The sequence below is a fragment of the Protomyctophum parallelum genome (genome assembly GCF_964188405.1).
Source record: "Protomyctophum parallelum genome assembly, chromosome: 8".
Lineage (NCBI taxonomy): Eukaryota > Metazoa > Chordata > Actinopteri > Myctophiformes > Myctophidae > Protomyctophum > Protomyctophum parallelum.
In genome coordinates this window covers 28637339-28664062 of record NC_139703.1, presented here as the reverse complement: position 1 = coordinate 28664062, position 26724 = coordinate 28637339, and the positions used below count along the sequence as shown (strand labels likewise).

The 26724-nt window shown below is 43.0% G+C and overlaps 1 protein-coding gene across 1 annotated transcript in view; it reads left to right on the top strand.

The window, feature by feature from the left end:
* kif5ab (kinesin family member 5A, b) overlaps positions 1 to 20055 on the top strand; it is a gene marked incomplete at its 5' end in the record, with an annotated part of 108647 nt that extends 88592 nt beyond the window's left edge. The window contains 8 exons of the mRNA XM_083771744.1: positions 1410 to 1470; positions 1601 to 1672; positions 1770 to 1874; positions 12376 to 12592; positions 14003 to 14300; positions 15382 to 15446; positions 18274 to 18301; positions 19937 to 20055. Of these exons, the coding sequence (XP_083627870.1) occupies positions 1410 to 1470; positions 1601 to 1672; positions 1770 to 1874; positions 12376 to 12592; positions 14003 to 14300; positions 15382 to 15446; positions 18274 to 18301; positions 19937 to 20006 (916 nt within the window). The 3' untranslated portion in view covers positions 20007 to 20055. The remainder of the gene's footprint in view (positions 1 to 1409; positions 1471 to 1600; positions 1673 to 1769; positions 1875 to 12375; positions 12593 to 14002; positions 14301 to 15381; positions 15447 to 18273; positions 18302 to 19936) is intronic.
* Positions 20056 to 26724: the final 6669 nt, after the last annotated feature.

Here is a 26724-nt window from a genome sequence, read left to right as displayed (position 1 = left end):
GTTAGAACTGTACTTTGACCACTTTTTCCGTCTACAACTCTCCACCAAATTGCGTTCACAATGCGTTGCGACGCAACGCAATAGCTCGGCTATTTCCCCTCAGAATATGGACACTGGGTTCAAGTGGTCAGTCCTCAACTCTCTTCCTGTGTTTTTGTTTGTTTTTGTCTGTCTCGCTTTCAGTATCTCTGGGTTACATCAGTAACCTCAGTTTGTTTACCCATTCTGGACTGAGGTCGATTAAAAAAAAGGCTTCTACATTTTTCTGAAAAACCTGTTTCTATGTCAGTGGTGCTCAACGTTTTTCATGTCAAGGATGAAAATTATCTCTATTGGGCCACGGACCCCCATCTCAAAATATGTAGTTCCAGGGACCCCCCCAGAAGCCAATTTTAGTTAAAAATGTTCGCTCTGAAATATATATTCAATGATTTGCACTTGTGGAATAGAGAAGCACAAGACATGTTGTAGCTTAAAACCCATTTTGACCTGGGAACGATTCTATAAATGTCTTCTACATCCTGACAGTTTTCTGAAAAAGCTATGTTTCTATGTCAGTCAGTCGATTTTTCAAAAATAGCAGACCTACTCGTAGCACGCCACTAGGTGGCGCACTATGAGCTTGTAGATCTGCTATTTTTCAATAGCTAAAGCATAGCATAATGCTAACACCAAAAGGGGTTTCTGCCCAAAATGGGTTAAAGCGGTGCTTCTCAAAGTAGGTTACGCCCAGGGGTCCTTGGGTTTAACCGGCGTGACGCGCCGTGAGCTTGTAGATCGGCATACTGTAGCTATTTTATTTTTAAATCTTGAAATAGTGTGAAAGATTTTTAATATTTGTGGGTATGTAGGTCCCTGGCGTCAAATATTTCTGATGTGGGTCTGTTGCCGAATACAAATTAATTTGGGGGGTACAATAAAGATTGAGAACCGCTGGCTTGGAGGCTCCATCATTTCTCTGCTGTCACTCTCTGTCTCTCTCTGGCTGTCTCTGTGGTCATTAGGGACTGTTGGTATAGCCTACTATATGTTTAGCATTCAGTCAGTGTGTGAGTTTGTGCATTGACCTTTGCAGTGTGTTGCATCACTGTCGCAGACGACTAATGACCACTTATTGGTCAGCCCGGCTGCTCTACAGAGGAAATACCAGGAACTGGCATTACCTTTTTTCAAATAGAATGTTTTTTATGCCTTTATTGATGATACTGAACAGTAGACAGACAGGAAAGGGGTAGAGAGATGGGGAGTGAACCCGGCTGGCTTGACAGTCTAGATGCCCAGACGGTTGAGGTATAACCGTCCTGACTCCTGGCCAAATGGTCAGAATGTTTGATCTGGGTTTTTTTTCTAATCTCTCTGATTTCTCAATTCTGTATCACTTTGTCTGTCTGTCTGTGTGCTTGTCATAGATTTCTCAATGAGCGGCATGAGCAGTCGAAACAGGATCTCAAAGGGCTGGAGGAGACTGTCGTAAGTCACTATTTTTACTGCGACAATTCAATTAGGACTCCTTCACTAACATGCCAGCGATCCAATACACATCATCTCACTCTGGCCCTTTCTGTTCCGGTCTATTTCTTCCTTTCTTCCTTCCCCGTAGGCTCGTGAACTCCAGACCCTCCACAACCTTCGCAAGCTTTTTGTTCAAGACCTCACGTCTCGAGTCAAAAGAGTAAGCATTCTTCAGCTGCTTTCAGACAGATCAGACATTCATTCACACAGCTGAAGCGGCAGACACGGTCCTCCTACCTGTCTTCTTTGATCCACAGAGTTCAGAAATGGAGGCTGACGATACCGGAGGGTATACCATCCAGAAACAGAAGATTTCCTTTCTCGAGAACAACCTGGACCAACTTACAAAGGTTCACAAACAGGTACCGCTGAAATATGCGTTTGGTGTCCCTTTAGTTTACACCAAATGAAAAACGTTTTACGCAGGGGCTCTGAATGAGGGTGTGTTTGTGTGTGTGTGTGTGTGTGTGTGTGTGTGTGTGTGTGTGTGTGTGTGTGCGCGCGCGCGCACACGCACACACGCAATCTCACACTGTCTCAGTCTCTAGGATAACATAGAATCTCACAAATTTTAGTTAATATTTTTTCTATCACTTAGAATGGAAGTAAGTGGGGCTCGGATTGTCCAAATGTAGCCATGGGAGACGTCATTGGCAAGACTCATTTCAGAGCTAAACTGACTAGTGAAAGGCGGTTTGAATGGCACACAAAGGCCATGCCATTATTAGGCTGGATTACCGGCCTAGGTGCCCAGGCTTACTGTTCAATATCTTTAGTCTTAAAACTCATTTAAACACTTTTCAAGCAGGGACACTTCTCTGTGTCATTTTAGTCGTTGCTATAGCAACATTATTATTATTATTATTAAAAAAAAATTGAATAAAGATTTAAAGTTTTGCAGAAAACTTAAGTCAGAATTGAGAAGGCGTTTTTAGAATTGGCCTCAGGTCTAAATGGGTTCATATCAAATCTGCGATCAATGTGTGGTTGGGTGGCTGCGTGCGTGCGTCTCACAACACAGTATAGAATCCAAAGTGTGAATGGGACTGTAGACTAGACTGTACTGTACAGCAGTAAGTAAGGCAGATATGTCTGAGCAAAACATAAAAGGGCAATGACAGCGAGTCAAATTTAATTTAGAGCACAGTGTGCGCCATATGTCAATGCTTTCCTCTGAGCAATAGTGCTTTTCTACCATCAATCATCCCTCTTTCAGAGCCACTGATAAATGTTCCAGGCCTTGCTTGAAAACAAAGCTGCAGGAATCCATCTCAGTACTAAAGACATACCCTGATGTTGTATTTAGTCTCCTATTGAGACCTTTAAGATTGTGTTAAAGGTCATGTCGCACCTAGACACTAGCTTGGTTCCAGCCATGAATTTCTACCCACACATGAAAAAAATGTTTCTGGCGATTCAGGTCTGGTGTCAGTTTGCATCGGAAGTCTAATGCAGCGGTTACATAGTGTTTCTAGAAAACAATCAATGTTGAGCCAATTTGCTCCCCCGGCAGCCCTCCGCTCCGACAGCTGCCAGCCCACCGCTACCACTACTGTACCGCTGCCAGGAGGAAAACGAGAGTTCAGTTTTACATTCGCACTGCAGACCATTCAAAGAGTCTGCACTAACACACTAAAAGCAATCTTAACCTAAATCAGTGCATGAGGCACCCGGACAACCAGCCAGCCGGTTAGAAATAGACCAGAGTTGCAACGAAGAATGAATATGCGATGGTAACGTTTCGACTATAGGGCTTTATTATAGATATTATTAAGAATGCTTTATTTTATTTATACAATATAGTATTGTTGCTATCACGGGTAATAAAGCTGCAGGGCATAATGCTCCCACATGCATCACGCAGAGAAACATCCAGAGTGTTTATTTAACATAAAACATACACTTCCATTTTAGAGGGCCCTTAAAATGAAATTGCTCTTGTCTTCAAAGGCTCTTCCTCATGCTCTGTCATTAAATGAATGCAAAAACGCACCCCAACTCAACCCCTGCTCTTCCAGAGAGACACTCCACCATTTTCGTCGCATCCTCCCACACAACAGCTGGGTTACTATTATAGTTTAAGTTGGCCGTGTTCAAAGCTCTCTGCAGACTGGCACACATACTGTACATATTCAGACGCGGGCAGGCAGAATGGTGAGTGGAGGGAGCTGCAGTGCGGTGGTCTGTCAGGCAGAAAACCAATCCTAAAGTGGTGTGCTGGATGAGGCCATCTTTACACCACCTGCTGATACAGTGGGGAGAAAGGGCGTGTTCATAAATCAGCCGGCTCTCAGTGGAATGATGATCGAGGCTCTCTCATAGACAACAGTGCACAGTTCTAGATGAGTCCTTTGCAGTGGTGGAAGTACCCTATTGTGCTGAATATAAGACTGAATGTTTTTTTCCAATGGAAATATCCTAAAAAATACGGGGTCGTATTATAATCGGGGACTAGACTATTTGACATTCAATGTTCTTTTTCCACAAATGAGTCTAACAGACCAGCTGTGTAGCTAAGGGCAAGATAGGCAGCAGCACTTGCTGTGGTTTCAGCCAGCTCCCTCACCACACTGTTGGGAGTCCCAGCAGGACGATACCATTGTGTTTGCCAAGGCTGTTCCACATTGACAGTAATGTTAATTTATCAATTGATTTAAAACGATTATCAAAAGCTATTTTCTCATCGTCATGATAAGTAAGGCAAGAGTAGCTAGGCCTACAGTATATCTCTCCGCATTTAATTGTTGTTCCCTTGGTCAACAATAAACGCCTGGGTGATTGATTATCTATACATCATCATCATCATGGCAGCCTCGTAAAACGAGGATCCGTTCTCCTCAGCCATTCACTTCTTCTCCTTCTGGACTAGCTGAGCTAGCTGGACTCTCCGTCTGTGTGCCTGCTGGTGACTGTGGAGTCCAAGCGGTGTGTGTGTGTGTGTGGAAGAGGGCAGTCTGGGCAGACAGTCCGGGCAGTCTGGGCACGGAAGTGTTGGAGGAGGTGGGCGGGGTAGCATAAGACGCTGATGTCTTTGCTGGCGCTTCTTCTATGCTGCTTGTTGTGCTCGATCGGTCTCTGAACACCACTGGCAATTGTGCCACGCCAGGCTGAGCGGTCCACTGCCAGGGCCTCCCCCAGCTGTCCACAGGGATCCTGGTCTTTTTGAGGAGCTGTTTAAACTGGTCTTTCAGCCGTCTCTTGGGTCCCCCTAGCAGCCTAGAACCATATGGGCCAGTTCACCAAACAGGGTCTGTTTGGGGAGGGAACATAGGCGGCGGGTGGATTTTACCTTTGGGTAGGCTAGAATTCCGTGGGGGGAGAACTCTGCAGATTTATTTAATTCCCCCAGATGGTCTAAAAATGTGTTACTTTGACCAATTTATTACCAATCTCGTACACCACTGTTCACAAAAGCAACACCCTTGACCCAATTATAGCCACTGCATCTAGCTTTTAATTAAAGTTCCCTGGGCATTGTTTTGGGATATTTTGGCCGATATGGGTCTTTTTCTCAAGTCTCGAGTGTTGTAATTTTTGGGAAGACTAAGCCTTGCCTAGCCTTACATACCCGCCGCCTATGAGGGATGAGTCTTCCTTTCGATATAAATGACGATGATGATGGTGTCACATGTCAAAAATAGCACATACAAGCTACAAGGGGTTGTGAGCTTGTATATCTATTATTTTCACCACGTGACACTGTACGATGGAGCATAATTATATCTGCACAAAAGGTCACACACACAAATACGCACGCACGCACGTACACACACACACACACACACACACACACACCCCCACGCGCGCACGCACACGCACACACTGAATTGTGTCACGGTATGAAAGTGGTTCCTTATTTGGCTCTCTTCTTCCTATGGGGGACTTGACCTAATTGTTTTTTTTCCCTGCAATAAAAGACTGACAAGCAAACATTCAACATGACCTATATGCCTGTAGTGTTTCATGGAAATGCCATCGTCAGCCTTTCTGCCACTGTTGGGTAGCTTTATGCCTACTGGCTATAAAGCCCAATGCAGATGCTTCCACTGTAGGAACTTGAGTTATTTGCATGGCCAGTGAGTAGACTTTCAGTGTGTGAAGTGAATGCACAAAATCTGAAAAATGTCCACAATCTTAATATTAAAGGCAAAAGAAAGGCCTTGATGAATCTTAACATGTACTGGGCACATACTGTAGTTAGTATATTTTGTAGAATGATGGTGAACATGGTGGTGCAGTTAATTTAGTGCAGTGGGGGCAACAGTAGTGCAGTCTGGGGGTAATTAATTTTCGGAGGGAGATATATTGCTGTCCATATAACACTGTGGGGTGGGACCTTAGAATAGGCTATACAGTATATGAATAGAGAATAGAGATGGCACCCAGAGGAAACCCTGAGGCAAAATGGACATAGTGGCCGAATTTTATATTGCAGCCTGGCCCCAAACACATGAACACGCTGGTCCGTTGACTATCATTGTGCATGTTCACGACGGCAGCACGCTCGTGCGCGTTCGTGCACGTTCAACGGCAGCGCGTTCATGTGTTTGGGGCAAATCCATCCCAGAATGCACTCTGTTCCTACCCGGAAAGAGGAGTGAAATCGCCTCATGCGCTTTTGAGCAACTTAATGCAAGTGGATGGAAGGAGAACTCGGATGCCATCTCTATTCATATATATATACTCTAAGGGTGGGACGGGTTGTGCAAATATTAAGCTGAGTATATCACAAATTCAGTTCAGGTATACAGTAGTAGACACTAGTGGCATTGTCCGTATTACCCTTGGAGAGCTCGTCCATTAATAAGTGTTGTGCTGAAGTTGAAAGTCTGGAACTTATTTTAATCACTTAAAAGAGTACTTCACCCCCCTTAAAAGATTATAAAAAAATAAATACCATACTTATTTTGTATCAATTACTTGCCCCATGAAGCCATGAATTCATGAGATTGTTCCATTTTTGTGCATTCCTAAGCCAACAATTTGATGACCGACAACAGTTCCCTATACACAGAGACTCTCTGGGCTCCATTAAGCAATTCATATAATATGACATAATATTACAGTTTTATGAGCTGGGGGCGTGTTGTATGTCATATTGCAATTTTGGGCATGTTAAGAAGCGCTTTTGACACCCCGTGGATTGCGCAAAACGGCCTTGAATTAGTCATGGGTGTGTTTAAGGCGTGTTTGAGACATACCCAATCAACATGTCCATACTATTCTCTTTACCAGTCAGCTGATGTCACATACGGAATGCGCACTTTGGGGATTGTGGTATTACATTTCTTCATGCTGGCACCATAGAAGACATGACTGCATGACTTTGTCACATTTGGGTTAATTATTTTTATTCCTATTGCACTGCATGCTGTCACCTTTATGCCTCAAAATAATTTGTTTCTATTGAAAAACACCAGTAAAATAACGTTTATTATATTTTATTTCATTCAAGTCATGATGAAGGAATGAGTTGAATGCTGCTGCTTAATGCTGTGCCTGTGGCCCCGATGGTATATGGTCTTCGCTCGTAGCATTTTATTGAAGAAGACTTGAATCGGGTGTGATACAGCATATGAAAGCAAACTTCCCAAGGATTATGGAGATGTTTTTATTTATTTTTAAGGTTGAGAAATGAAAGAAGTATGGCCGTTTCTAATCTCAACATTTTACAAAACAAAGACGCAAAAAGAGGCTGTTGCCATGTCTCATAGAAACAAGTAAATAGGTCTATAAAAATAAGCGCATATAACAGGGGTCTGTAACCTATTTTAAATGAAGTGCCATGTTTTTATTTTCTAGATAGTGAGTCTGCCATATCCAGATACATTTTAATGACACCACATTAAAATAAAAAAACATATTTTGATTGTCCACAAATATAAAGTTCTTCCTTCTTTTTAAATATGTTCTTGCACATTGTTATAATGATCATTATATATATCCCCCTGCAGTCAGAGTTCATAGTTTTAATGAATGAATGTGATGCATTGTGAGCTGGTATAGATCTGCTATTTTCAAAAGTAATCTTGGATTTTATTTTTGGATTAGCCGTCCTTAGTTGGGCAAATGCATTCATCTGGGGATCCTTGACATGGGAATGTGCTGTGTGAGGATCACTGGTTTAAACAACATTAGGAGAAAAGCCCAAATAACCACTTTAGAAACAAGAAAAGCAACCACAACTAGTACAACTAGTCAACTACCAATATTTACAAGCAACTTTACAGAAAAAGAAGCCGCTTATAATAAACAGACATGGCAACACTCCAGCAGCCTCCCAGAGCCGCTCAAGTGTAAAATCAAACAGTGCTTTTTGCGTTTATGAGGTGGTCAGACCCACGTCTAATCGTTATGCGCTGAGTGTTTTTAGGTCAGAATCAGAATCAATCTTTATTGTCACATCACATTACAAGTAAGGTGGGTGAAAAACTTGGTTGTGCAGGCTCAAATTGCAGTTTAAAGGTAGAGAGAAAGAACATGCATAACATAACAAAGTGAGTGCAAAATAAATAGTTCATCATGGGTGCATGTATGTATACGACTAAGCAAAAAGTCTAAAACTTAGCTCTTGTTCAGCAATCTGATTGCTGACAAATAAAAGCTGTTCAAGAGCCTCGTAGTACTGCTCCCGATGCTCCTGAAACGCTTGCCTGGCCGTGGGTGCTGCAGCGGCTTGAACAGGCTGTGGCTGGGTTATGTCCCCGATTATGCTTTCCGCTTTAGCCACGCAGCGTCTCTCATGTATTTCCTGGAGGGGGGGAAGCTCCCCGCCCACGATGCGCTGCGCTGTTCGCACCACTCTCTGCAGTGATCTGCGTTCCGCAGCGGTGCAGTTTCCAAACCATGCGGTGCTGCCACTTGTCAGGACACTCTCTATGGTGCTGCTGTAGAACGCTCTGAGGATGCGTGGGCTCACTCTGAACTTCTTCAGGCGGCGGAGGCAATACAGTCTCTGTTGGGCTTTTTTCACCACTGTTTTGGTGTGTGTGGCCCACTTCAGGTCCTTGGAGATGTGGATCCCCAAGAATTTAAAGTCGCTGACTTGTTCCACTGCGACGCCGTCGATGAAGCTGGGTGCGTGCTCTCTCTCCTGTCTCCTGAAATCCACGACCAGCTCTTTGGTCTTACTGACGTTGAGAGCGAGGTTGTTTTCCTGACACCACTGTGTCAGTGTGTCAACCTCAGCTCTGTAGGCCGTCTCGTCGTCACTTTCAATGAGGCCCATCACTGTAGTATCATCTGCGTACTTAATGATGACGTTGGAGCTGTGTGTGCGTTCAACACGGGCCGATATGCCTTTCATAATACGATTGTGCGCAGAGCGAGGGCAATTTATGTATTACCCCATTGTAAAACGGATCTTCAAAATGCCACCCTCTGTGTCTCCATAGGGAACTGTTGTCATAGGGCTACATTCATAGGGCTGTGTCACCATTACAACATTTAAGAAGACCATTCATTGTCACACAAATAATTGTGATTAACAATTTAATTGTGTTTTTGGCGTTGGACATTGGAACATAATATGAATGCAATTAAAATTTCTGTTTGCCTTTTAGGCTTCGTAATCAAAACATTGCAGGAAAATATGGAAACTTTTAATATGCAGTACAAAGACATTACAGATATATTAAACATTTGTATACTTTTTTAAATAGCCGAAATAGATGATCTACAAGACCTCCAAAATAATAATATTTGAACTGATCGTCTATTTCCACAATTTTTTACTCTTGACACAGTAATTACTTTTTTTCCCCTAATAGCCAAAGTATAAAAGAATAGTTAAAGTGGTTAAAACGATTGTGATGCTATGCTAACTACTTTTTTAGATGCTTTACCAGTCTTAATGGGTCATTTTTTATAGTTTTTTATCACACAACAAAATTGCACTTTCCCCTTTTCTGCAGGGAATATTGTCAGGGCTGATGTCACGCCTACCTAGTTGTGACGTCATCCCCTCCTTATATAAGGCATCTTGCCAGAACCGTTCTCTGTCGGATTATACTGTAAGGGTTGAGAATGTTCTTGATCACAAGAGCGGAAAGTGCTGACCAGATGGAACTCTTTTGCAGGGTAAGGTCTTGGCTAAATCTTTAAAGATGAACAGGTTGAGATAAGCTTAAGTTTTAAGGCTTAGGTTTAGGTTATCATACAGACTTGATTGAAGTTTATAATCCGACAGAGAACGGTTCTGGCAAGATGCCTTAGGGGATGACATCACAACTAGGTAGGCGTGACATCAGCCCTGACAAATATGTGGGTGTTAACAGAGTCCCATGGCTGCTAGTTCCCACCCGATATTGTGTGCGAGTTCAGACTGATCCTGTCTTTAAGACTAGGAATCTTAAGGCCAGGACTCAAATTTAAGGTCATCGGCGTAGACAGACAGACAGACAGACAGACAGACAGACAGACAGACAGACAGACGGGCAGGCAGGCAGGCAGGCAGGCAGCACATTTAAAGCACCCTGTTATCACACGCACGCGTGCACACGCACGCACAGACACCACCTCCATCTCACCACCTAAATCCTGTCCTGGCAGGGATAACAGGTGCGTTAAATAGCGATCATTCCACATGAGCCAGAAGCAGCCACAGTGACTCCATCCATCTTGCATCATGTGTCCTCCCTCTCTCTCTCTCTCTCTCTCCCTCTCCCTCTCTCCCTCTCCCTCTCCCTCTCCCTCTCTCTCTCTCTCTCTCTCTCTCTCTCTCTCTCTCTCTCTCTCTCTCTCTTTCTCTCTCTCTCTCTCTCTCTCTCTCTCTCTCTCCTCGGCATGTTCTTGGGCATTGGTAGTTCAAAAGCACCACGGCCTGACCTCTGCAGCGCACCGCTGCACATGCACATCGACATGTGTTGTATTGATACGTACTGTAGCACGGCTGATGTCGCTGATGTTTAATTACTTAATAAAAGACTCTCTCTCTCGCCCTCTGTCCCCTGTGGCTGCGTGGCATGGTTGGAGATGAAGTGAAGTGTGTGTGTGTGTGTGTGTGTGTGTGTGTGGGGCAGGGGCGCTGGAAGGTATTTATACCAGGGGGAGCTGAAGGGTGGGAGGGATATCGCGGCCGAGCGTAGCAAGGCCACGCGAAACATTTCGGGTCTTATTTGGGTATAATTGGCCTAATAATGACTTATTTAGGACCTAGTTAACCGAGTTAATCATAATACCAGTATGTGACTCTTGTTGTGTTGTTGTTTGGGTTAGATTTCTTTAAACCTGGTGCAGGTGAAAGTAAAACTACAATAGGTTTTTGCTGTCTCGTCATGTTGTGTCTATCTGTCAACTCACTCGCTGTGCATTCTGCATTCAGCACACTCTGATAGACATGTCAAAAACTTCTCCTCTCCACCAGCAGGGGGTGCTGGAGCACCCTCCGCACCCCCCTTCCAGCGCTGATGGTGTGTGGTGTGGTTAAAGGGGAGGAGTGGGGGTGTCAGGGTTCCAGCTGAAAAGTGTGAGAGGCGTAGAGTTGAAAGGGCAAAGGCTTTATCGAGGGGAGCCAGGTTCCTTGAGCATGGCAATTAGTCTGAACAGGCTAAGGTGCAAAGGGGGACGAGACTGGAGCAGAGGTAATTCCTTCCAGGGAACATGTGCAGAGGTCATAACAAGAACAATCCGGCAGAATAATCTGGACAAATCCTCTGCTTTTGGCTTACGAAACAGGCAGAAAACGGGTCTCATTAGTAGGCAGTGGAATGGTATCGTGACAGGCAATAAATACTGATGAGACTTTGGAAATGGAGAGAGTTGTGGACATGGGCGTTCCTCTCGTGCCATTATTTTGTCCATCACTCAGTATAGTGGGTTTTCACTATAATCACTATAATCATGATAAAAAGGCACTACTTTCTACTCAGTCTGTGTCTCATACTGTAGGAGGGCTGCGGGCAGTTCAGAAATCCGTCCGCCAGTGACATCATCGTTAGGCAGATTTCTTTTTTAAACAAAAATGTTTAGATTTGTATTATCGTGAGAACGATGGCTTCCATTTTTACATTGCAACTTTTCAGGACTAGAAAGCCTGCAGTTTCTATTCTATAGCTTGGATTCCCCATCGATGATGTCACTGGTGGACGGGTTGCTCAGTGCTCCCATGAGACACAGACGGAGTAGAAAACAATTGTGCCATTTTTTCATGATTATTAGTGAGGACCTATTATATGAAGATATAGGTTGAAAAGTGGTGAAGTGGTCCTTTAACCATAAATTCACTACTGTAAATGATTCACTTGGTGGTGTGGTCATGCAAGGTATGTATAAATTAGTAAAGGGGATAGCTAAGATCAAAGAGGTTTTCCTTGCAAAATCCAAAGGAAAGACATAATTAGGTAATGATGGTGGTGAACGCACTGTTGTAGTCAGTGAACAGCATTCTGAAGTTGTTGTTGTTGTTGCTGTTTTTACACAGATTAACCTTATTACTGAAAATAATACCAGGATTAAAGGAAATGTACACATTGGTATAGGTTTGGGTTGTGTACTGTAGTTGCATTGCTATCACGTAACTCCAAATATTATAAGACTATTTAAGATATCTTAAATTCAAAATCCCTATTGACTTACATTGCACAGTGAAACAAGCTCCTCACTTCCACACGGGTGTGTATTTTTGTTTTAAATACAAATGATAAATAAAATGGAATAAGATCCATACTACATCCGTGTATATCCGCGTTCGGATCTTCAAATTGTATAATCAAGATATATATCAAGATAACCACACAATCCAAACCTCTACCAAAGTGTAATATTATTGCTTTAATGTGGAATCTGTCACAGGATAGGACATGGCTCCTCCAGTCACTCGACATAACGTGTGTCTGTCTATATGTGTTTGCGTGTCGGTGACAGCTGGTACGTGACAATGCAGACCTTCGCTGTGAGCTTCCGAAGCTGGAGAAGCGCCTCCGGTCTACGGCTGAGCGAGTCAAGGCCCTGGAGGGCGCACTGAAGGAGGCCAAGGAGGGCGCCATGAAGGACCGCCGGCGCTACCAGCAGGAGGTGGAACGCATCAAGGACGTGATGAGGGCCCGCCACCCCCTGCGCAGGCCCCACGCCGCGCTGATCGGTAACGCACGCACGCACGCACGCACGCACACATCAAGGATGAGTGCACAAAAAATACACACGGAATGAGAAGTACCGGTATACTGTTAGGCTTCAGATACCTGGAAGCAAGAACATCTCTGCTTTTCTTTTGGTTGAATATTTTATTAGGCAACATAAATGCAAACAGCACAATGTACAGTCAGGCATTTTTGTCCAAAAAAATATTTCACCGAAGAAAGACCTTGCGGCCTTGTTTCCATTCGGGTCTCATCCACTCACACATGACATGAATAATAACACAGTAACAGTAAGTGATATAACAATAATAATTTAAAGCAACACATACATTTCCTCTAAACATGAAATATACAGTATGCACAGGTTGGGGCCGAAGGTTAATCGGAAGGGGATTATTCATTGTGTATGGAAACAGCACGGATAAACACTCTGAACACAGTATAGTATAAGGACCACTTCACATAAAGGGTTATACCCTAACCTTAATCCTAATAATGAAATTATTATTTTATATGGTTATATAGAATTTATATGTAATTTATACATTTTATTTGACCGTTTTTCAATTATTTATTTATTTCATTTTCCTCTCCTTTCAAATTGCCCCCCCCCTGGTGGCCTGTTGCGGCCTCCCTGGCTGCGGCCCACATTTGAAAACCACTTATCACCACTCAGTATCATATACTGTATACTGCTCTTAACGTTTTTAACCACTTAAACCCTATATATGTACGTTGATGTGGCTATGACATGCCCAGAGCTGTTACGCTAGAGTTCAAGTGGGCTACACGGTTCACACTAACGCACATATGGCATGCAACACACAACACACACAATCACTCATTTCAAAATCATTAAACGAGAGTCATTAGCGATGAAATGAAAAGGATTAATGCATTAAATGGTTTCTGTGTACTCATAGATGTAATGAAACTCTTCTAATGTCCTTTTCTAATCTCCCTAATCTGCCATATTTGATCTCATCTGTTGCTATGAGAATGAGAATGTCACATTATCGTATCGTTGCAGGTTAAAAGCTTTCAGCAATTCTCATAAGTGAGTTCCACAATCAAATGATGCAATCTAATATAATAACTATGAACCGTGCAATGATATTGATGTTTTCCCGATGACTAGCATAAAGGCTGCATTATGTGACGTCATATAGAGCATTTCCATTTATAATGTTTGACGCAAGCTTTTATACTAAGATAATAGTGGATGTGGGGATGGAAGAGAAAAGGATTGAATGGAGATTTGATTATTCTCACTTTCAGTCAGTCAGTCAGTCAGTCAGTCAGTCAGTCAGTCAGTCAGTCAGTCACTCACTCACTCACTCACTCACTCACTCACTCACTCACTCACTCACTCACTCAACTCACTAAATTAATTCTGTTCTATCTGCTTACAGCCAAGCCTGTGCGTCCCGGCCACTACCCACCCTGCTCTCCCACCAACCCCTTCTTCATTCGCGGCTACAGCGATCACTCCTTTGCCTTCAGCAACGCTCCGTTCAATGGCAGCGGCAACCGCAACGTCCAGCCATCTGCCGCCGCGGCCCCAGAGCCTGACAGAGAGCCAGAGAGCACGGAGTCGGCTCCAGAAAGTGAACCCAGTTCCCCACAGTCCGTCTCTGGCCAGAACAGCCCCGTCAAGCACGTCACCTCACAGAACGACGACACCCGCGACAGCGATGCTCAGAACAACACGTGAGCAGATCCGTCTTCTTGTCTGTAGCAGTTTATAATAATGATAATTAAAGGAATGATGGTCACAAGGTGCTTTACAGAACAGGGTAAAAGACATCAGCAACATAATAAAAACGACTGTGCGACTGTGGCTCAGGAGGTAGAGCAGGTCGTCCAATGATCCATGGGTCGGCGGTTCGAATCCTGGCTCCTCCTGTCTACATGTCGAAGTGTCCTTGGGCAAGACACTGAACCCCAAATTGCTCCCGATGTGCTGGTTGGTACCTTGCATGGCTTCCGCCGCAATCGGTGTATGAATGGGTGAATGTAATGCACAATCTATGTAAAGCGCCTTGGATAAAGGCACTATATAAATGCACCATTTACCATTTACTGGGTAAAAAAATCAACAGCTACAACATAATAGAAGCTACAACAAGTTTATTTGCTGTATGTTTATGGGTGAAGGCCTCACATAGCATCAGGAAGAAAAAAAAACAACAGCTACAACAAGATAAAAATCAGTAAATAAAACGCTAGGACAAAATATAAAGCATAAACAATTATTTGCTGTATGTTTATGGGTGAAGGCCTCACATAGCATCAGGAAGGAATGTAGTTTTGGATCAAAGCCGTTGGTTTGTTTTGAGAAAGTTGGCAAAACAGTCAGTGTATACTGTATGTCTAGCTAAATGAAAGTGTGGCTACTAGATCACTCTTCACTTCACTGCATCAAATGCATTATGAAGCAGACCCATTTGAACCCAAACTGTAATTTAACCGCTTCCAAAGACCTAGTCGAAAAATGTAGAACACGTTGTGAGCTCAGATTGTCTATTTTCACTATTTATTAAAAAGTTTAAAATGTGTTTTGTTTTGTCTATTATAACATGCAAATGTTATTATTTTGTTAGGAAATAGAAAGTGGTTAATATGTGTGTGCTTACAGATGTATATTATTTATTCATTTATTTATTTATTTGCAGTACTGTGAGTGCTATTATAGTGCTACTATATTCAAGTACATTGAAGTTATTATGTAAATACTTTCCAATTGTAATTTCTCTTGATATAAAACTCCATATTATATCCTGCAATATAGACTTCCATCTGAATCAGCAAAGCCAGCAGACCCTGCAGATACACTGGACTCAGACGCTGAAAACGGTAAGCTCTGTTCTCACTAGATGTCTGCTGACGACCGCATTTCCTTATCACCGTCAACAGGGGGGCAATTTCATTTCATTATTACCGCTGACGGCCATGGCCCGTGATGATACAGTAGATTTGCTCCTTATTGCTTCCTCCGATGTCTTCTTGCCATGCCAGTCCCCACTCCCACATTCTTCCTGCAAGCGCCAGAGCGTTCCCTGTGAAACACGGCGCCATCGTGTCCACTTAAGATACCATGCCCTGAATGGATGTTGTGCCAATCTACAGTACTCTCCCCCCCACCGCTACATCAATGATTGTGCTCTTAGCGTCACTCTCTCCGACCTCTCCTACTCATTTGTACGCCAGTGTGACGGGGAACGCTGTAATTGGTAGAAAAATAGTTTCACGTACGACCGAGCATTTCACTGAGGGTCAGTGGCCTCAAGAGACAGGATCCATGGGTGGAACCAGCTATGATTATTGTGGACAAGACATGAACTGAAGGATGCTGTTAGTTTATAATGAGCGGCGGCTGCTGGTGTTGGTGCGCGTGTGTGTGCGCGCAACTGCGAGCGTGTGTATGCCCGCAACTGCACGTGCGTGTGTGTGTGTGATTTGTTTATTTGTTTATTTCCCTCTTGTGTGCACACTGCACACACAGCAAAAATCCTGAGCATTCATTAGTGGGCTGACTTGTGTTATCTTAAGTTCACTTTCTATTTATTATTCCACCATGCAGTATTTTGTGCCTCTAAATACTTCCACTTGAGCTAGAAACCTTCGTCAAACTTTAAACTAAATGTTCCGCTTTTAGTGGTCTACACTGTAGTATACTGTAGTAATGTAGTAATACACAAAGTATTAAAAAAGAAAAACCATTTTGTTGCACCTATTTTGCACCTAGTCTTTCATACTTTCACCTGGAAACATTCACCCAATCTGATTGGATGCTAAACTAATTTTATCTTTAACAATTACTGTACACACAACTCTTGCTATTTTGCTATTCTTCTTTCTTACAAGTCCAACCTTTAAAGTGTAATTCCTTTCAAATGCTTTATCTGTCTGTGTGTGTGTGTGTGTGTGTGTGTGTGTGTGTGTGTGTGTGTGTGTGTGTGTGTGTGTGTGTGTGTGTGTGTGTTGATTGATTGATTCTTTATTGCAGACTCAGGGGAATCCATATCACAGAACAGCAACACAATAGATAAAAAGATAATAATATAGAAAGAAATATACAATAAAAAGAGTTCCACCATATTCAGTTTCGAACATACAGACAAGTTTGCCAATGGTTCCACAGTCTGGAGGAGAACCTGACAGAACTACGTATCGGGTTAGTGATGGCATTAATGATGTCATTTACTGACTCAGATACCCTACACATGAATTTATACATAAGATTGCGTAGCACAGCAGAGCAGGTGGGAACCCCAACACTGACAAACATTTGACTTGCACTGGAGCTTCTTGGAGCTCTCAGAAACAGCCTCATACAGTCATTGTATGCCACTGTCAATCGTCTGAAACTGGCCTGCTTGTAGCGGCACCACAGGTGGGCAGTGTACAGGGGTGTACAAAAGGATTTAAAGTGTGTGTGCGTGTGCGTGTGCGTGCGTGCCCGCCCGCCCGCCCGCCCGACAGGCTTCACAGGAGATAGATGAGGGGTGTAGCATCATTACTCAGCATGGCACAGAGCAGGGCAAACAGGTTTAGATGCCTAACCTCTTCTGTCTTATACGACCGGCACACAACTGTACCACCGCTACTCTGCAGGGACTTCCAATTTAACACAAATTAAACTATTCCATTGTACTGAATGGGATACGGAATAAACAGAGAATAAACTGAATGAATATTTCTCGAGTGCTTTGCGGCTCAAGGGAGGAGAGGATGGCACTAACGGTGCAGGATTTAAGGATTTGATATCCGTGGGAGCCACTTACCCTGACAATGTATGCACTTATACTATGGTATTTTGGATAAGAGCATCAATTAATTTAATCCTCTACTGTATCTCATTATTTTTTTTATGAAGCTCAGTCTGTCTGTCTGTCTGTCTGTCTGTCTGTCTGTCTGTCTGTCTGTCTGTTTACAGTGGGTTTCATGTCCATGATCAAATACTTTTGACCACCAATAGCTGTGCCTTGAAAGCGTACTTTGAAGTATCCAGTAATCCACCGGAGCATGACCTCCCCTGATAGCTATTAAATTCAATACAGTAGGAAGAGCGAGCAGTCAGACACTCAGCAGAAAGCCAGCTAATGGAAGAAAAAAAAATACTGAATGCACTCCCCTCTCATTTAGATGACATCTATTGACCGCTGACAGTTCTGCACAAGAACTTTCTTCAAGATGCCTGGCTGGAATTGTCTATAAATCGTTGCTAAATGTCAAGCAAAATGTACTGCGACTCACAACTAACCATAGAGATTTTTTGACAGGCAGTCTGTCAAAGTCTGTTTTTTGACAGTACAACCTGTGTACTGTTTAGATAGTGGATTCATCAGGATTATTGTCATTATCACTATATGGTTATTGCCAACATTCACATGCTCTTTGAATTCATGTCTGCACATTGCAACTAAATGCTAATAATCCCTACCAGCCATTTCAAAGCCATTTATTTTAGATGCTTTGGGCTATTCCAGTTAAATCCACTTGTTCTTGTTCCCTGATTTGCACACACGCACACACACACAGGCACGAACCGTCGCGCGCACACACACACACACACACACACATACGGGCACGCACAGTCCGCACACACAAATACGGGCATGCACACACCCGCATGGTGCACCTGCCTGTCTGCTTACGTATGCACGTCTTGTCTCTGCAGGAAACACCACAGATATCAATGACAACAGGTAAGATATAACACTGTCACTCATTAATATGCACAACGTCTCCCACTGTTTATCAAGGTCTTTATATTGTTGATGTCTTGCAGTCTGGCAATGTCCTGTTTTTCCTGGAGTTTTAATGTTCCTTTTAGACCTCTTACCAACCAAGGAGTCCGTAGCTGAGTCTGTCTGCTAATCAGAAGGTCGCCACTTTGCAACTCACTGTCGCCCAGTCTGTGTCGACGTGTCCTTCAGCAAGACACTTAACCGATAACAGCTCCCCACATAACTGCGCTCTGGGCCCCTGCTTCTAATAGTTGGGATGTATAACTGCGCCGTGGGCCCCTGCTCCTAATAGTTGGGATGTATAACTGCGCCGTGGGCCCCTGCTCCTAATAGTTTGGAATCCAAACTATTAGTTTGGAATCCAAACCATCAGGAGATGTCCTGATTTTTTATTTCCGATCCGATCCCGATACCACAATTTCTGTGTTAGCTGGCGATACCGATACCGGATACCGATACCAGAGAATAATATTTATAATAAAATAATACAAAAAGAAAAAGATATCCCACCAACGGGAATAGTGTTTATAGCTATCTAGCTATATATCTCATGTTGTGTTTATAGCAGACCCCTCACTCAAATGTGCACAAGCAGTTTTGGGCAACTCGAAAGCAAACCTTTTCCCCTGCCATAGTGTCAACCCTTTTGTGTTGGATCTGTGCTTAGAATGGCATATTCACCGATACCGACTACCGATATGACCCGATATGACCAAATAAGGGCCGACCCGATACTTTTCCTATACCGATACATTATCGGGACATCTCTAGTTTGGATGTTTAACTGCGCCCTGGGCCCCTGCTCCTAATAGCTGGATGCATAACTGTGCCCACCGCCTCTGCTCCTGATAGTTTGGATGCATAACTGCACCCTGGGCCCCTGCTCCTGATAGTTTGGATGCATAACTGCACCCTGGGCCCCCCTGCTCCTGATAGTTTGGATGCATAACTGCACCCTTGGCCCCCCTGTTCCTGATAGTTTGGATGCATAACTGCACCCTGGGCCCCCTGCTCCTGATACAGTAGATCGGTTACATGCATAATGTCCCACTGTATATTGACGAATATCCCCCCCACCACAACAACAAAAGGGGATTTATTATGTATTTATTTTATTTATTCATTCGTTTATTCATAAAACATCTTGACAATGTCAGCTGTCAAAGAAGAGAAAAGAAAAAAGACTGGAGGTCCGTGCTTTCTGCAACGATGTGAACAATGAACTTAATACTCGACACTGACCGTGTCCGACGGGAGCCATATGATCCAGATAGTAACTGTAACTAGTAACTGTACCAGACCGTGTGGTGATCCAGATGTTAACTGTAGCATGGTGTTGTCACATCCACTGTAGATGTGCCCGAACGATGCCATGCTGTAACTAACCACAGCTGCTTCCACTGCTTTCCCTCCCCACACCGCTATGTCTGACTGAACCGTGACTGCCCCCTTGGTGCTGTCCCTGCTACTGCGGCTGGCCCTGTTGACTGCTGCTGGCAATGGTGATGGTGATGGTGGTGCTGCTGCTGCTGCTGTGGCCTGTGCTTGTGATGTATTGCGTAGTGTGTGTCTCAGTGTGACCTCTGTGTCCAGAAGTGATGTGTACAACAATCAGGACTCCGTGAAGTTCTACTGCCCGCAGCCAGAGGCCTCGTTCAGCTAATGACCGTCATCAGGTAGGAACCAGCCGCACAGAAATGAAATGCTCAGCTGTTTGGTTGGCAAAGTCGTTTTTATTTCTGCCGCGTTTGATTGAGCGAAGGAGAGACAGATAGGAAATGTGTGTGAGAGAGGGCGGCAGAGAGTGTCGGAGAGAGAGAGTGGCAGAGATAGAGAGAGAGGCAGAGAGAGAGAGAGGCAGAGAGAGAGAGAGAGAGAGAGAGAGAGGCAGAGAGAGAGAGAGGAGAGAGAGAGAGAGAGAGAGAGAGAGAGAGAGAGAGAGAGGGGCAGAGAGAGAGAGAGAGAGAGAGAGAGAGGCAGAGAGAGAGAGAGAGGCAGAGAGAGATGTCAGAACACATTAGTAGGCTACGCTGGTTCTCAAAATCGGCCAGAACGGGCTTCAAACAAATGCTTAAAGGTCTGTAACTCTTGGGAGTATATTCATACATCCACTATAAAAGGACATTTAATCTAATGCATTAATAATCCAACATTGTGAGTCCACAAGGTGTTATCCAGGTGGTGTCTGAGTTTCTGACCTCACAGAAATACAACCACAGGGGTTCAGAGAACGCTTCACGGAGTGAAGGGTTTAATGTTTAAACAAGAACATCCACTGTTTAAAAAACATGTGGTATTTACTCTGACAAAAATGGTTAAATATTTAAGCAGCTTAAATGTTTTAAGACTAAAATTGAATGCTTGTACAGAGGCTTGGGATAAATGGAAGGATGGCAGAAACAGCAGGAGTCTGTCTGAGAATTATTACTGTTCATTAATTTACTGCCAACGAGGTGCCCTCGTTTGAACACCAGAGCTTAGTTAGAATCGATTTTTCCTGCCGCTTTTCCTGAAAGAACACGTCCAGCCTGACAGTGTACAGATGGAACCAAATGGACTTGCAAGGGTCCATTTGGTTAACATTTACATTCACAGTCAAATAGACTTTACAGTGTTGGCTGCGTCCAAGAGATACAAACACTATCAATTGGGTGTCCAATGCATGGCCTAATGCAGATGAGGTGCCCTTAAATTGAAAACACTCACACCAAGGAAGAACCTCCACCCAGGCTTATGACTCTGCTTGAGCGCGATAATGCAGTGAGGCAGTAGTTATTGGAACATAAAGACCTTCAGGGCATACAGGTGCAGTTTGGCTGAGTTCAGGGAGTCCACTGTACCCTCTAGCGTTAGCAGACTTAGTAAAAAGGCAAAGGAGTTTATTATTTCTTATTTATTTTACTCCAGCAATAATAATAGCTGGAGGAATAATAATAATCTGTGATGGGTATGCAGTGTTTTGGTGTGACTAATCATGGCCACTGTCCATGGTTCTGAACTGTGTATTTCCTTCTTTCTCCACCCATGCAGTATTGTGATGGTTTGTTTAGAATCTAATATAAAGAAGCCCTCACTATAATGCATGGGTGGAGAGAGATGATTAACCCAGATGTACCCTATTTATTATAGCTTACATTGTGACCGTGTTTGTTTGACCCGAGGGACAGTCAGTGACACACACACGCACAGGCACACACGCACGCACGCACGCACGAACGCACACACACACAGTTTGTATTAACAATTTACAACGTACAATTTAGCAGATGCACTTAATCCAAAGCGATTTACAGTAAGCAAGGACAACACTTTAACCTCTAATTACACAGTCAATTATAATTGACTGGGGTTTGCCAAGGCTCTGTACTTAGTCTGTACTGCTCCTGTTTCCTTCTACACCAAATGTCTTTGGTGAAATTGTTGTGCTATAAGCTTGTGCAGCTATTTTCACTGAATGTTCACCCCAATGTTCATACATCGGTTGGTATCGGACACTGACAGATAATACAGTATGTTGAGCTACATTTATAAAATATGCAGGGAGCTCTGGGTATATCTTCAGCGACGGGGAGAATTAAAGAAGAACAAAACCTGCCCTTTGCACGGAATATTGCATGACTTGCAGTTCACTTTTTTTTCCGATCAAACCAGTCAGGGTTTTCTGGTCTGGTCGATGTTATTGAGGTCAGCCTACGTTCAGAACCCAGGTGTTAGAATTAAGCAATTATGGTGTATTATTGATGACGATTCTAGAATGTGTACACAACTCTGCTCCAGTGTGTTCCCACATTCATTATGTGGACCAGAAAGAGAGAGAGAGAGACCGTACTGCATAATTGCTACTTGTACCGACTGAATTATTTAGTCGGTTTAAGGAGACATGAGGGGAACGTTTCCCACAAAGTTGTAAGTGCAAGGTGAAGGTGAAGCTCACATTTGAAAGTCTCAAGTCCTGAAATGCACCTGTTTTTTGGGTTTTTTCGCATGATGGAAATACCTTAGCCAATTTACAAGCTCATGACACGCCTCAATGCCGCGACGCTAATGTAGACCGCTGTTTTCGACACAGCTGTGTGACATAGTATAAATTAGACGTCACTGTGAACACGCCAGAGGTGAGGACGTTTCCAGACGTATTATATGCTTTCGACAAGTATAGTACAGCGACTCGTTGTCTGTTGTCTCGACTTCTGATGCATCCTGTTGTCTCGTTCTAACTCCGCTTGTTCATATTTCTATTTCTGTCTGCCTCTCACTGCCCGTCTGCTGTCTCTCCCACTGTGTCTTTATACCGGAACTTTTTCTCAACATTTCTCTCTCTCTCTCTTTCTCTCGCTCTCTGTCCTTATTCCAGGTGGCTGTTTTCCTTCCTGACATCTTCTGTAAATCCGCATGCAGCTGATCACGATCCTTCTCCCTCTCTCTCCTCTCCGGCCCTGAGCTCTAGTAGGACTCTCTCTACACCTTTAGTTCCTGTATCTTCTTCTTTGTATCCTGCCCTCTCCTGCCTGCTCCTCCTCGACCCCTCCCCCCCCCCCCCCGCCCTTTGTTCAGTACTTTGTGGGTGATGTATGGTGTATGTGGGTGTCCATAGAAACCACAGCGGGCCCCTAGCCCTGGCAGCTTTGTCCCACCTGCCCCTCCCTTTTTGTTGGAATAATTGGACGCTCAACTGTCTGCAAGCGGTCTGGGGGTGTGGTGGGAGAGGAGTCACAGTTCTACAAGTAAGCACTAGGGTGTGCTGTTTGTCTTACTGAATGAGGAGATAGATGATATGACAGTATGAAGTATTGGGAGTTTGGGACATGAAGTTGATGATTGGTAATGGGTCATCTGCAATGATATTAAATTTCACAGACATCATTTTTTTTCAAGTTTTGCTCTTCACATAAAACCATATTTAAAAAAAGACAATAGCATAAACTTCTGTTCACTTAAGTGAAATTGTTTATGTTTTTGTACCTTTGTTTTTGTTTGTATTAAAGATAGCTCTGTTCAGCACAATCACATGAACAGTATAGTAACAGAGCTGCTAAAGTAACCATATTATTTTAAAGAGACGTATATTGGTTTAGCAGAACTAATAGGCTTATTGTCTGTGTTCCAATTATGGTGCAGTCCACCCAATTTGACTGTCCATCTAGCAAAACCCAATCAGCCCAATAATCCAACCTAAAGGCGATAGCAGCATTACCCCAATGTCCCCATTGATCAAAAATATAATATCACTTTAACAGAAGGGACAGGAATAAGCAGCAGTAGTCTGTAATACTTTCACCAAGCCCTATTTTATAGCGTGGCAAAAGTAGAAGATCTACAAGCTTCGATGCGTTGTGTTGTGACTTTGTAGATCGGCTATTTTCTGGACGCCGGGTTGAAAGTTGTTAATTTATGTTATACTCCATGGCATGACTGTGACTGGCACGAGATATTTATGTATAAGATAAGATAAGCCAGATGGCGCAAGGCAGAGTCTACAGCGCAGTTCACCGGTGGCCATCTTGCAATTGACAGTCAAGCCAAGCCTTAATGTTAGACACTTTCTTGATCAGACCTTTTTTACTCCAATCACAATGAATTCTAGAACAATGTATATAAATACACGTAGCCCTTCAAGATTATGTATTTTGCTGGCCATTCCATTCAATATTTAAGATCTTCACGTCTTTCAAACCATTCTTATCTAAACCAAACCTGTCTTTAATTTTACATTTGAAATCCCATATACCGTCCATATCTCCTTTTCTGTTAAGAATCAGGAGATTGTTGTGAGAAGATAATTGGCGTTATTGACATCAAAACAATAATAATGCTAATAATGTGAGATGAGCAGTGGTGACAATGTACAATACCTCCAAAGCACGTCAGCCGTTTACACTCCAGCACATCACTCATGCTGTAACTTTCTCAAAGGGTTAAATGTGTGCCGATATTTTACAATAATTCAATAGCAAGGCACTGAAACCATTTACAGTACTGCCAGTGGGGAGCAGTAAGGTCGACGCAGAATAAGCCGAGCCCCCCGAGGGGGATGGGGGCAAATAAAGAAATGAGATTGCTATTTGAGTGTTTTCGCAATGTCAAGAGATTGTTGAGCTGTAAAATGTTGCCGTTTCAGTTGTCTGCAGATCGATTCCATTTCCATCATGTCATCCAAACGCATGGAAGTGTACAAATTGAGTGATATATAACAAACAAAAAACGAACAAAACTGTGTCAAAATGGTGTACGAACTATTTTTATACTGTCAGATTTAATTTGAGAGATCATGAATGCTATTTATTCTTTGCTGTATTGGAAAATGTAATTGTTATTATAGTATGGCATTTGATTTGAATGTAAGTTTTGCGTTTATTTTGAATTGGTCAAAGTATTTTTGTTGACATTATTTTGTTATACTGCCAAAAGGTGTTCACAGTTGAAAGTAGGTCTACAGTAACAGTACAGTATTTTAATGGTGTACATTGTTTGCGAGTACGTTTAATGAACATACGTGAGCGTGCGCTCTGCACAGCTGTCATTCCAAAATCATTTAGTCTGGGAGACAACCATTGCTGCTGTAAGTTTCTCCCCTAAATGCCTCAAATTCAAACCAAAGCCCAGTATGCAGTTTGTAGGGGGTGCAAACAAAATGGATCATGCACTTGAATAGCCTACACTACAGTATACTGTATGTTCTGTTGATGATGTTGGGTTTGATTTGTGGGGGCGAAAGCAGAGAGGGGGGGTGGCGACATTTTCACAAGCTTGTGATCTTGTAGATCTGGTATTTTTGTATTATGAAATATTGCGCATACATTTTTGGGTTTCTGATCCGGTCGGAAGCGGATGTTAACTTACGTCACGTTCTACTCATTAATTTGTTAGCCGGTTTGAATCCGATAAGTTTCTTCAAGTACTGTACTTACTTGGTGACACTAAAACAAACAGGGGGCACCAAAACAAATCCATGCAAAAAAATTATACCTGAATCACCTTACCGGAATTTAAAAAAATTATCATCCGATCTATAGACCACGCCTAGACCGGATCACACAGAGATTTTGGAACACAGACCAGGCTTTCATCCAAGGTGGAAAGTCCATGGTGACCTTAGGTTAAGGTTAAGGTTAAGGTTAATGTAGTTAACAACAATATATTTGATTATTAAATTGTGCTATTATCAAACACATCAGACAGTTAACATTTCCCAAAAGTAAAACAGAGCGACCAGAAGACGGTATAAAACACATCCCCAACAGTGATAGAAATGGATGGCATGACATCACAGTTTTCTCTCTCAGAGTTACCACCTCATCAGCAAAAGAGGTATTTGACTTCTGTCCTCCAAAAAACCCACAGCCAGTAGTACAAATATTACCAGCCTTTACTGTATCAGGGCAAATCTGGCAATCTCAACAGCATTCGCAGCCCACACTTATTCATCGGTATCGCAATGAAAATGTATGTTTTAAAGATCGTACAGGGGGGATTCAAGGATCTGGAGAAGAAGTCTGTGTGCCGTGCGTGTGCATGTGTATGTGCGTGCGTGCGTGCGTGGAAGGGGAATAGGAGCATTGAGGCTGTTTTCAGTCAGTCTCTGTCAAGTTCATGATCCCTTTAACACCCTCTCCCTTTATTTGCATTGGGGCCGATCAGCAATGCATTAAGCACTTTTACCAATTATTATTTGTATTTTATTTAACAGCGATCTTAAATTTATTTTTGTCTGAGTGTCTAATACTGTAATTGATGATATACTTTGTTCCTTACAGTAAAACAGTGGTTCTCAAAGTGGTACCCCAGGGGTCCCCGAAGGGGTTCCAGGGGGTCGCCAGCAAAATAATTGATGGTTAGGAACCCCTAACAACCTTACAGGTTTGTAACTCTGACAATGTACGAATGTAACTAAACAGACCCTTGCGGGTCCATTTAATTCCATTTGTACAGTGTCAGAGTTAGGATTCCTCGAAAAGAATAGGCCTACGTTTGAGCACCACTGTAGTAAAAGAGGTGAATGAACTCAAGAGCTACTACATATCAATGAAAGTGACTGTGTTGACATAACTTATAGAAACCCAGTGTTAGATCATGTGACCGGCATTTATCATTGACCTGTTCTTAAACACAGACTGCCCAGGGCGTAAAAATAATACAATATTAGAGTTTTCTGCTGACATGCACTATGGATGTATGACGATCCTGTGTGAAGAAAAGGAACATGCGTGTTATTGGTCTATCTGTCTGACTTGACTTGTAACCAGTCTTAAAATATACTGGCCAGAAAACCGTGTGATACTGTAGCCAAATTATGCACAAGTAGATTGTTTACCAGAATGCTAGAATGACTAGCAGTAGACTTTAAAAAAAAAGAAAAGAAAAAAAAAGAAAAAAGAAATGGT